General features: G+C 36.6%; 1 protein-coding gene across 2 annotated transcripts in view; it reads right to left on the reverse strand.

The window, feature by feature from the left end:
* LOC126970857 (WD repeat domain phosphoinositide-interacting protein 4-like) overlaps positions 1–12909 on the reverse strand; it is a 38714-nt gene extending 25805 nt beyond the window's left edge. Inside the window, exons 1-3 of one of the 2 annotated variants that reach the window (XM_050817006.1) lie at positions 12711–12909; positions 9831–9905; positions 9075–9248 (exon numbers count right to left, since the gene is read on the reverse strand). In XM_050817006.1, coding sequence (XP_050672963.1) covers positions 9075–9217 — 143 coding nt within the window. In that variant the 5' untranslated portion in view covers positions 9218–9248; positions 9831–9905; positions 12711–12909. Of the gene's footprint in view, positions 1–9074; positions 9253–9830; positions 9906–12710 lie in introns of both variants that reach the window. The other variant, XM_050817005.1, reaches the window with a different exon arrangement.

The following is a 12909-nucleotide window of genomic DNA, read 5'->3' on the forward strand; positions in this document are numbered from 1 at the left end:
TTACCCATTTTTTCCGGCTCTCCTACTCATCATGCTTAGTCCCGAAATTATGGAAGGCGGCATTAGTACACCCGGTGCCTAAGGTCCGTCTAACTACCGTCCCATTGCCATTACCTAAATATACTCCAAAGTTGTGGAATCTATTATCAACTGTCAGCTTTTGGGATACCAAATCAGCATCAGCTGATCAGCCACTGCTAGTACGTTTTTCGTCAGCTTCTTCCATTTGACCGCATACAATGATCGGCTTGATTCGTTGCCGTTGTATACAGATGTGGGTTCTCTCTGCATCTTGTACCGCCTTGATCACGGGGAGTGCTCAGAGGAGCTGTCCGGTTGATTCCAGCGGCCGAATCCACCACCAGACACATTACGTCGAAACGCTAAATATCATCCGCCCACAACCGCGCGTTCTGCAAGTTTCTTGCGACGCACAGCCACTTTGTGCAATCAAATACTGGCTGTTGTTTTCCCGAACCAATACGACTCAGGGACCTTCAAGAATAGAGCATACTCCCGGCATACAGGCCGGCAACGCATCTCTTGACCCCTGGTGTTGCGGTGTCCATGGGCGGCTGCCTCAACACTCCCCATCGCGTGAGCCTCCTGCCGGTGCTGCCTCCTCCTCCTCCGCCTTTATATATATGAGGGGGCCAACCCCTCATATATATAAAGAGAATAAAAGAATATTAATAAAACATAATATATGAGTGATATTTATAATACTTCTCATTCTGTCAGTATGTATGTTTGTTTGGTGGACACAGTAATAACAGTAAGCGCATCTCGTCAGAGCCACGTTTATCATGTATAATACTTTTTACCTAACAAAATTTGCCCCAATGAATTAGGAAAAACTTCAGCACATTACATTAAATTATCCCTACACGGTTAAGTTATCCCTACTTTTTGTACTGCGTGGATTTCCATTGAAAGGCCAGAAGCCTAATTATTCCGCTCGTAATTCGTATCTGCAGTAATTAAAAAATGCTTATATTTTATTAGTCCCACATTGTCACACATCATGATTATTGGGTTAAATGACATCTGTTATATTATGAAGGTCACATGTCTGTCGTGGATCAGGCACATTCAATATTGATCCAAGGTGAGGAAGTGTCGGCGGCCTTCGTGTGATTGTTGTTCGTGGCGCCACTTCCGTCTGGCGGACGAACAGTTAACAGTTAGTGAACGAGCGGCGGGCGGCGCGTGGCCACGACGAACACAGAACAATGTGTTAACTGTTCACGTTGTATGTTGTAATAATGTAATGCCAGACTGTATGTCGTCCGTGCGTGTGGTGTCAATCTTAAGTCCTATCAGCGCAAGCGCCATATTACCAATACGTCATAGATGGAATTTAAAAATGAGAAACATTTACAAACATACCTTGAGTCGTTTATTGTTATGACGAGAACACGAATATAATTTAAATAAAACCAAATGTGCATGCCTTAAGTGCTCACTGCTCATGTCAGACGTATTTTTTTAAGTAGTTAAAAGAATAATTTTTTCACTAATATTTAACCTTATTACTTTACTTACAATTTTCTGATAATTTTACGTCAAACATCAATAAAACAAAAAGTTTTGAAATTCCAAAAGTGCACGACTCATATGATGGTGAAATATTTAAGAATAAATCTTCAATCAACAATTAATTTTTTTGAAGCGAAAACTTCTTGAGCAGCTTTGAGCACTTTACTTGGCACTGATAATGCAAATCATCATCAGTCCGTGAAGATGGAGCAGTTGTATTAATATTATGCAGATAAGAAGAACACATCAATTAATGACGTTTTCTAGTGCTTCGTGTTCGTTAGCACTGTTTCCTGGTTTCAACAATTTTAGTACCATGTGGCACAACAATTTCCGAAAGATGCCTTTGAGTTGTTTGGCTAAGGGAAGTCTGATAAGGGTTATCATTTTAACCACCACGCATACGTATAGCCCAAAAATAATTTTGCGCGGCTGCCATCTTGAACTTTAAAAATGATCACAAATTCGTTCGCTGCACCACCCTCGAGAACCTCGGATACTATATCCATATTGTTGAAACCATAATTTTGCGCGGCGGCCAAAACAATATTTATATAAATAATAGCTGGCAACGGCGACTCTGTCGTCTCGCTTCTTCGTTTCATCGAGTTTCGAAATAGAAAACATCAAAACGCAATGGAATTGGTTGAAGCGCGGTGTGACGTCAAAGTCTAGATAAATATAAGCAATGGTATGGTTCCTAGATACTATTTTCGGTGTAGTATAATTATTATTTACAATGACTGAAAGTGGATTTTTTTAAGGGCACTGAGATAATCTTCCAAAAATTTACGCGATTTTTTGTTTCAAACTCAGATTTTATTTCTGCTGAATTTAAAAGATTGAAAGCTAGAAGGTTATATATATTGTATAATAAACCACAACAATATTATAAGCAAGTTGTTAGAGGAGATACTTAATCTGTTCTCATTGATTTTCTTTTTTTTATGGTAGAGAGGACAAACGACCGTATTGGTCATCTGATGTTAAGTGATCACCGCTGCCCACATTCTCCTGCAATACCAGAGGAATCACAAGAGCCCTTTAAAAAATTGTACGCACTATTTTTGAAGGTCCACATGTCGTATCGCACATCACATGGAAGAACATTCCACAGCTTCGTACGCGGAAGAAAGTTCCTTGAAAACTACTCTGTGGAGAAACTCTACACATATGTGTGGAATTCTGGATAAATGGTGGGGATGATATCCTAATTTGTGGCGTGTCGTGCGAAGGTGGATTTCAAATCAAGTGTCAATCAACAATGGATGCAGGTGTTGAGCTTTTCAAGAATATTCTTGATGCCTGGGAGGAATCGCAGAATGCACTTAGCATCTTCTGTGATTTATCTAAGGCTTTTGATTGTGTTCAACATTCAACGGTGGTCAGGAAGCTAAGTCACTATGGCATAAAGGGAAGCTGCGCTCGATCTTCTGAATTCATATCTAAACAATAGAATTCAGAAGGTCGACGTGAATGGCAGGAGATCTCCTGGGACTACTCTCAGTATGGGGGTACCACCTACAGGGTCTATTCTCGGACCGTTCCTCTTTCTTATCTACATAAATGATCTTCCTAATCTTATAGAGAAAAAACATAAGGTGGTACTGTTTGCGGACGACACTTGACTGATTTTCAAAGTGAAAAGAAACCAAGCTATGTATGACGAAGTGAACGATATTCTATCTGACATCGTGTACTGGTTTAGCGCTAATAACCTATTGTTAAATAGCAAGAAAACGAAATATATAAAATTTACCGTACCAAATGTCAAAAATGTTGATGCAAGTGTTTTGTTAAACGGAGAGGTGATAAAATTGGTGGAATCTGCTAAATTTCTTGGCATTACTCTGGATTCCAAATTACAATGGAATATTGAAGGATTGGCGAACAGACTTAGTTCTGCAGCATACGCGGTTCAAAAGATTAGACAATTAACTGACATAGATACGGCGCGACTTGTATACTTTAGTTACTTCCATAGCATTATGTCCTATGGTATATTGCTGTGGGGCAGCGGTGCCGATATTAATACAATATTTGTGCTGCAGAAGAGGGCTGTTCGCGCTATTTATAACCTAGGCCCTAAGGAATCATTGAGAGCAAAATTCAAAGAAATTAACATCTTGACTGTTGCTTCTCAATATATTCTTGATAATGTAATGTATGTTCATAGGCACATAAGTGAATTTGCCAGAAACTGTGATAACCATAATGTTAACACCAGGAACAGACATAAGCTTATAATGCCTACTACTCGACTAAGTCGAGTTAGCAAGTCTTTTGTGGGGCGATGTATATGCTTTTACAACAGGATCCCAGAAAATGTTCAAAACAAAAGAATTACGTCATTCAAATGGACATTATATTGGGGATTCCAAACCGGTGAAACGTATACAAGTGCACTTCGTACCCATTGTAAAGACACTTAATTGCAAATGGATTTCTGAAATCTTTGCAAGTACGCTTAATAAAACCCAGCATTTTCCAAGACTTAAGTATGATGTTATCAATATGATTAATAAAATTTAGGTTTTTGTCTATAACTATACCAAGATCACGAACTAATGACGCCTGTTCCAAAGGAACATTATTAACGACGTAAGATGATGCAGTTTCAGTTATATTTCTAGTGATCTTGATATGTACACATTTTTCCGGATTTAGTATCATTTCATTTACATTACACCAGTTGCAAGTATTATCCAGGTCAGTTTGAAGAAGTCTTATGTCATTCTGAGACTTAATTTCTTTATAAATTTTTAGGTCGTCTGCGAACATAGAACATTTACTAGATGTTATTTGATCCAAAATATCATTTATAAAAGCGTTAAAAAGAACAGGACCAAGATGTGAGCCCTGAGGAAGGCCTGATTTAGGAAAAAAGGTATGTTAAGTGTAACCATTTGCAGTGACCCTCTGCCTTCTGTCTTCTAAATAAGATTGTAACAAATTTAATAGTTTACCATGAATCCCATAGAATTTTAATTTTGAAAGAAGTATTTCATGGTTCACTTTATCAAAAGCACTGGAAAAATCTGTGTATATGCAATCAGTCTAAGCTTTGTTGTCTACGCCCGAAGAAAGATCCGTCACATAACCAAGAAGGTTACTTAGAGTTGACCTGCGTCTACGGAAACCATGCTGTGCATTCGACACAACGTTCTCCAGATGTCTGGTTAAAATTGGACAAATATTTTTTTCGAATATCTTAGGAAATATGCTTAAGATTGATACGGGCCTATAATTTTGGATATTACATTTATCACCTTTTTTGTGTATGGGTACAACATTCGCAATCTTCCAATCAGTAGGAAATATACCAGCATTAATAGATTTTTCAAAAATGTGAAGGAAGTGTTAACTGCTTTACTGTCCTTTTAATAAATATTGGAGGTATCCCGTGCGGTCCAGCACCTTTACTAACGTAAATGAATTTTATAGTGTTCTCGATTGCTCGTTATGACGATGTTACTAAGTGATAGCTGCGGAAAAGAGACACCTTTGTCAAGACTAATAGAACTATAGAACGTAGAATAAACAGATGAAAAGTGCTGAGCGAAGAAATTACAAATATCTTCTCCTGTTTGAGCTTTATTTTCATTTAAAAACATTTCTGCAGGCATATTTGAAACACTACCTCGTTATTGTTTGACAAAAGACCAAAACTTTTTAGGATTTTTAAAAATTGCTTTTTCCGTATTATTTATATAATCGGAATAACAAGATGAAATCATGGAATCGACCCGCTTACTACATAATTTTGCTTCTATCTTATCCCTAGGATTTTTATATATCTTATACTTTTTGCGAATTCTATCTCTTTCAGCTATTATTTTTATTAAATCACGTGTGAAAATATAGTTTCTAAATTAAATAATTTTAAAATAAACAAGACTTGTGACAGTAATTATGAGAAGAAACAAAATGTTCTTTTGGGTGAGGATCGAACTTATGTCGCTACGATATCAGTCCGACATGATACCACAAAGCTATACAACACACACGATGAATTATGTGAATCTAAGTCGTTCGTTGATACTATATAATGAGCGAACTTTAGATAAAGTTTAAAAGTACCTTCACAAATTACACCAACACAAAATTTACTCAATTTGTTTTCAAGCACAATTTAGTATCATTAAACACTTAAGCTTGGAATATCGCCTAATTGGTGGTTACGCGTATTATTATGTGATTAATTTGTTATTTACATACTTTTGTATCACTTTTTAAACCTATTTAAGCAAACCTTGTAGAGTGTGATCGGATTTCAAATGTAGTTTCAAAAGTGCAGTATCTACCGGATTTTCTATGAGATAACACTCATTGTTGAAGCTCGGACACTGGACTGCCTTTTAAATCTAAGGTAAGACAGAATTGATAATTATTATCAACACTAATAATTTTAAACTTTAACTTTTTATGGAGACTAACGCACCGGACACCATGACAGTTACTTTTATCTTAATATTGAAATATAATTGATTATACCAATGAGTTTGTTTTGAAATAATTACAAATCAAATTAATTTGTAACTTCGTGCATGTTTTCTGCGAATATTTTTTTATTTTTATATGAATAAAGCCCTCTTGTGATTGAAGTTAATTATAATTATATTACTTGCTGCGGTGGAAACTACAACCATTAAATAAGAATAAAAGAGAAAGTCTAGAACTTGATAATGACTTGACTTGTAATAACATTAGTTTTTTTTTTATGGAATAACAATAAGTACGCGCTTTTTTTGAAGGTACCCATGTCGTATCGTCCCGGAAACACCGCACAAGGAAGCTCATTCCACAGCTTTGTAGTACGTGGAAGAAAGCTCCTTGAAAACCGCACTGTGGAAGACCGCCACACATCCAGATGGTGAGGATGATATCCTAACTTGTGGCGTGTCGTGCGAAGGTGGAATTCGGTGGCAAGAATCAGGTTAAACAGCTCTTCGGAACACTCCCCGTGATAAATGCGGTAGAAGACACACAATGAAGCGACGTCTCTACGCAACACCAAGTGATCCAGCCGTTCACAGAGCACTGGGACCCCGACAATTCGAGCTGCTCTGCGTTGCACGCGGTCAAATGGATCGAGCTGATACTGGGGTGCGCCAGACCAGAGATGACAGCAATACTCAATGTGTGGCCGGACCTGCGCTTTGTAGAGCGCTAGTATGTGGGCCGGCTTGAAGTATTGCCGTGCTCTATTAATGACGCATTAGTACTAGTATTTATTTTTTTATTGTTAAATTAATTTTCTTTCATCAGTTGTCCATTATTATTTTATAAAAGCTGAAAGTTTTTCTGTGCATGTCCCCGATACAGGTAAGATCGACCAGTGAATATAGTTTAGGTTGTGGTTACTTGGGCAGGTAACAGGTAAGTAAAGGTAAGTACATATATATAATAGTACCTAAAATTCGTTAAAGTATAAAGCTATATTTTTTTTATCCATTACCGGACACGTCTTATGGTTATGACAGTTACGACCCCCTGCGATATACCCCTATACTTTAAGAAAATTTATTGAATTAGGCGTTACTTTACGGAAATCCATAATTATACAAATGATTTAAGTTTTCTTTAGTGTTAATTCCGCCAATATTTGTTTTTAAAAACAATTCGACACGTGTTTCGCCTCTACACGAGGCATCCTCAGGACGTGTTGTCTCGCCAAAATCTGGCACGAGATTCGTGCCAGATCTGAAAACTTAAACCATTTGTACCCTATACTTTAATAAATAATAGTTATACTTTTGTTATAGTATAAAAACTAAAATTTATACATGTTGCTTGGGGACCTATTAAAAATGTTACCTCAATAGCCAGATAGTATTAATGGTTGTTACATGTTACCAGACATATTGATAGTCCGTTATAGGTGCGAGCGCGAATATTGCTTAGTTGAATACGATCGTTTAAGATATAGGTTTTCATACTCATTAATTGTTCTTCTGATTGGCCATTAATATAATATACCTGTAACACAGTACACGGGGAATGGTGATACCAGTGTGGTGGACGGTTCACCACAGCAGCGCCGCGGACGATTATCAACGTAAAAAGTACACGACCTCTCATGACTAGCGCCACTCGCTTATTAGATCAGTACCCGGCGCTCCGGGACCAACACGTTTGAAAAACTTTCAAATATCGAACAATCTAAAAAATAGTTTCAATCACGCTAATTATTTGTTTAAAACATGAGGCTACGGAGCTGACTACGTCATAAGGGTCAATGTCGCTTGAACCTGCCACGCGGTTACTGTTCCGCCGTTAGGTTGTTTTATAATGTTAGGGACTATCAATAGAGATACTTAGATATCTATTATTGAACGATCAAATTCGTTTTTGTTATAAATAATTAAAAATATACTTCATTACCAAAATATTTTGTATTAATACTTTATTAACCATATATTATTATATATTCAAGTCAAAATCACTGTATTTATGTAGGTCACGGAAATGACACCTATGAATGCCAAAAATTATTTCAAGTCAATGCCTTACATGATGAAAAAAGTAAATGTAAATTAATACAAAACAAAAGTTATTGAGTACAGTACTTGCATCACCCGCACACACCTTAAAATATAAAGGTATCTTGCGAGCATTTTATAAACGATTATAAAAAAATATAATAAATTTTAAGAATCTGAAGTGAAGTTTCTGGTAACATCAGTGTCTGAATGCAAAGCATAGTCTTGATTTTAGACACAAGTTTGTTCCGGTTCTCGTTGACGCTCTCCCGGGACATGTTGGCCGATGTAAGAAGCATATCCTGTGCTGTGATCTGTATAGCAATGAATACTGCTGATTTGCAGTATATCATTGATGTGCAGAAGAAACAGTGTAGGGGGTAAGCACGCACCTAGCGGGACAACAGCGTTTATGGGTTTTAAGTCGGAGCATGCACCGTTGATAACAACCTTGATGCTCCGATCGGCCAAAAAGCTAGTTATCCATTTGCACAAGCTCAGTTGGGCAGAGGCCGCTTGTCTCCCGGCCGGAGCGCCACCTCCGCATGGCGCAGGTTCCACCGGCACGACCCGGTACCGGTGCCGGTACACCTCACACAGGCAGAGAGTTCAAACTCAACTCGTATCATAACTTACATAATATAAGGGTGATTTATTTTATCAACGTAATTCTACGTATACTTTTAAAAGAGCTTCAATATTTTGTTATTATTATCACCGAATGTAACGGCCAGGTTTACAAACCAGCACTCCGATATGACTCCTGCTCCACACACAATCAGAACCGCATCACCAACCGGGGTGTCGTTCGTTTAGTCCATCATGAAGCTGACTTCCACGTCAAATGAATCGTGTATCGCTCGGAGTGTCCTGTCGGTCGCACGCCGCACCACTCAGATGGCCGACAACAGCCCTGTTCCTGTGAGCTGCAGGGAGCGTGGGGGGCGGCCACCACCATTACGTGACAAATGTGTCATGACAGGTCCCTTGAAGTACTGCAAGTGTGAGATGGTGGATGGACGTTCAAAACAGTTTAACTATATTTCCACTTACTTGTCCTTCCTTGCTCTGAGCGCTCGTATGGGCGATTTGAACACTACTTCGGCTCGGAACCGGCGCTGCTGGTCATCCAGCAGCATGAGGCTATTCGGTCGTCGAGCGCGCACCACCAGCAACCAGTTTGTACGGAACACCATCTCACATAGGGATACCTCTCCAAGTTCCTCTCTGCCTATTGAAAAAAATGTTTTATATATATATTGTCTCCGTCCCCGGAGCCCAATTACTTAACCCGACTTATGTAAAACCTTGAACCAGAAAAAATCGTAAAGATCTGTTTAAAGTAAGTATGAAAGAAAGAAAGAAAAATGTTCATTTCTAACGAACTACGAAAGATTTGTTATGTTTTTAAAGTGATAACCCTCACTTCTTGGATTAATTACACAAATAAAATTTTATGATCGATGCGGGACTTGAACCCACGACCTCTCCCTTGCGAGTGCTTGCGTGCGAGTGCTCTTCCAACTAAGCCAACCATTGGAGTGATGATGTATCGTCATAAAATCTTGTATGCTTTATTCAACTCTCAGGTTATGGCCTCATCAATTTTTTTTGTTATTCTTTATTTTTTTTTGAGTTTAGTCAAAGATGACTATCATACCCGTAGCTTAAAAAAATCCTTTATCTTTAGACTTGCAAGAGGAACATCTCAAGTCAATTTCCTAATATGCAAATATTAATAGATTTTAATTAGATAATGAAAGGTCCACACTTATAATATGATAATATAGTTATCTGATAGTGACTCACTGTAATGTGCTTTCTCCACAAGTGGATCTACATTGTATATGCGCAGGCCAGATGTTAGACAGCAAGCGAAGCAGCCTGAAATAACAATCTACTATTACATTTGTGTTATACATTTTGATGGGCCTCTGTCCGTTGGATACATTTATAACATCAATACGGGCAACTTTCATTCACAGCAATATATTAATACTTACTTTGCTTTTTATTTATTTATTTTACTTTTAAAAATACGATCATAGACTCTATTAAAGATAAATACATATAATTAAACAATTATACTACATTATTCTCTCAGAAACTAGCGAGTTAAGTTTATGATTTCAGTTAGGGAGATAGTTGTCAGATATGGTTGTCATTGTTGTGGAGATATCAATAGGGCCCATAGTGTATCCCAGACAATCGAGAAGAAAAGCGAAACTTGTAGCAAGTACCTAGGAAAGGGTAGGGTTTGCACTTTGTCTAGGAGCAGAGAGTAGCTCGCATCATGCGGGTTCCAGACGCAAGCGACGGATTCCATTTTACTGAGCACCAGAGCAAGCTCAAAAACTTTGAGATTGCGTGGCGTTGATTTCTAAGCGCGGTCGAAACTACTGAACGAAAAATCTGCCAAATATACTCTTAGGCATGGTCTAGTTGTATATTGTATGTCAATATACGAGGAAAGTTAAATAAAATTTAAAAATGGGTATGTTGCAGGTAACTTTTATTAAACAAACTATTATTTATTACAGTTTGAAGTTATTTCATTACGGTTTTAACTTATTATATTCGATACAGTCGTCTTATGCGAACATAATACACTTAGAATCATACTGCCAACATACCTGCGCATAGACAATAAAAGCGTATGAAAGAGAAATACTAGTATTATTATATCATGATACTGCAATGTTGGAGGTTCGGGTATTGTAATGATTATAGTCTGACTGCGATAATAAGCCCCTTTATTAGTCTATGTAACTATGTACTTATATACTAGTTGGAGAGATGAGTGTGTATAGATGTATAAAGGTGTTACACACACTACAATACTTTAATTAACACTTACATTTTTGACAGGATATAGGCAAATCTATTTTTACTGCAACCTATTCTGATTGCTATTAGGTCCTTAGTATTTTGAATATTTTATTTAAAAAAAATAAGAATAACCTTGTAAGCCCGGCGGACTTTTTGTATATCCAAAGATTGTTAAATATTGTAAAATTAAAAATAGCACATTAGTTTTATTTAAATTTGAAAAAATAATAATAGTCCTATGTAAGGGATTATCAGCTTTAGAAGCTTATAATAATAATTGTTCCTTTATGGAGTACACCAGGACATTATTACAACCAGCTCTCACATTACCATAGAGTAGGTACCAAGGTTAAGTTGTAAATATCACTAAGTATTTAAGTATATTCAATAATTTAAGTAATTGTTTCTGTGCATGTCCTTTATAGTTTATAAGCATGTATATTTGTTTCAGGTACAAAAAGAAAATAAAACTTTGTTCCTACCTCCTTTTACTAGCATTCCGATCCGATATTAAGCATTAAAATAATAAAACACATACTCTAAGCTTGGTGGTCTACTTTAACATGACATTAGCTCAATTGTGTTGTGTCTTCCATACAAGCCACAGTATGAAGAATAGTATAAACAAGTAGGTAATGCACACATTGACAAATCAAAATGTGTCACACATTATGGGGCTGTGAGTTCATCTCTATGATAGTATAATTTATATTCTATATCCATACTTTGAATATCTATTTTATAAACTAAATTATTTTCTTAAAAACCTTGCATCCATAACACCAAAAAATTCCTGTATTGCAACAATTTGGGTTCATCAACTTTGAATCTCTGTCCTTTGAAATAATCCCGCAACCTATCTAGATTATATATATATATAGAAATAAATCACAGACAAGCTCCCATACTTCATACTTCAGATACCACAGCATGGGAAAGTAGTGACCACACTGAGGCAATTTAAATAATAAATTTTATTGCATGAGATTTTATTTAAAGAAAAGTAGCCCAGAGTTTCAGGTCTGAGGAATATATTTTTGAATAAAAATTATATGATTTTCATGTTGAATTCTGACCTCTTAGGCAGGGCCTACCCTTTTTAGAAATAAGAGTTCATTAACAAGTAGAAGCTAAAGAAATGTTCAGTTTCATTTGTTTATGTACATCATTCCGAGAGACCATTGTGTGGTGACTATCTTTGTTCACTCATTGTCGTTATCATGTCACTGTGACATGATAATCTGCTTCAGCTATTAACTGTTTGTTTCTAAAAAACTAAAGATATTTTAGTTTTTTCTTTTTTTTTAATCCTATCTATATTCCAGCTTTACCAGCCAGTATTTATTCTTATGGTTTCCAATAAATAGTGTGCATGAGGTGTGTTTGCACCTATTGCACTATTATTGAACACCTTTATATTTAGTAATCAAGTGTAAGTACAATCTGAATAAAGCTTGAAATAGATCACAAATCCAAAATAGGTATATATTAATTTGTTACAAAGTCAAGTAAAACAAAGAGTTTTATTATTCATAAGAAATGGCAGAATAACAAAGGCTTAATAAAATAGTACATAAATACAGTACGTAGTCGCTTAACTTTATATAAACAACACGTGGATAGATTATTAAGGAAATACCTACGTCTTGTGTTGAGTTTGGTTCGAAAGCGTGGCAAATTAAAAGCTTGTCTTGGAGTAGAGTAAAATTAAATATGCTAACTGACTTCATGTGATCACCCATGATACGATCCCAACACACGGTTAGGTCATCAACATTATAAATAATACCACAATTCGCACTTTGCGTATGAGAAGTGAGAACAAAGAAGTAAGGTTGTCGAACTAACAAGCTTTATTACCTTGATCCTGGTTAAATCCCAGGCTCGTAATTCCACTGCTTCTCCGGCGGGCCATAATTATCCCACAATAAATTTATTATTTATCATAAACATTGATTTGAGTTTTCATAAACTTTTCTAGTGTACATTTTCACAACAAAATTTAAATACGCACATTTGTTGTTACATGTTCGCGTGTGATACACAGCTGATTTGTTGA

The sequence above is a fragment of the Leptidea sinapis genome, chromosome 22 (genome assembly GCF_905404315.1).
Source record: "Leptidea sinapis chromosome 22, ilLepSina1.1, whole genome shotgun sequence".
In the NCBI taxonomy this organism is placed as follows: Eukaryota; Metazoa; Arthropoda; class Insecta; order Lepidoptera; family Pieridae; genus Leptidea; species Leptidea sinapis.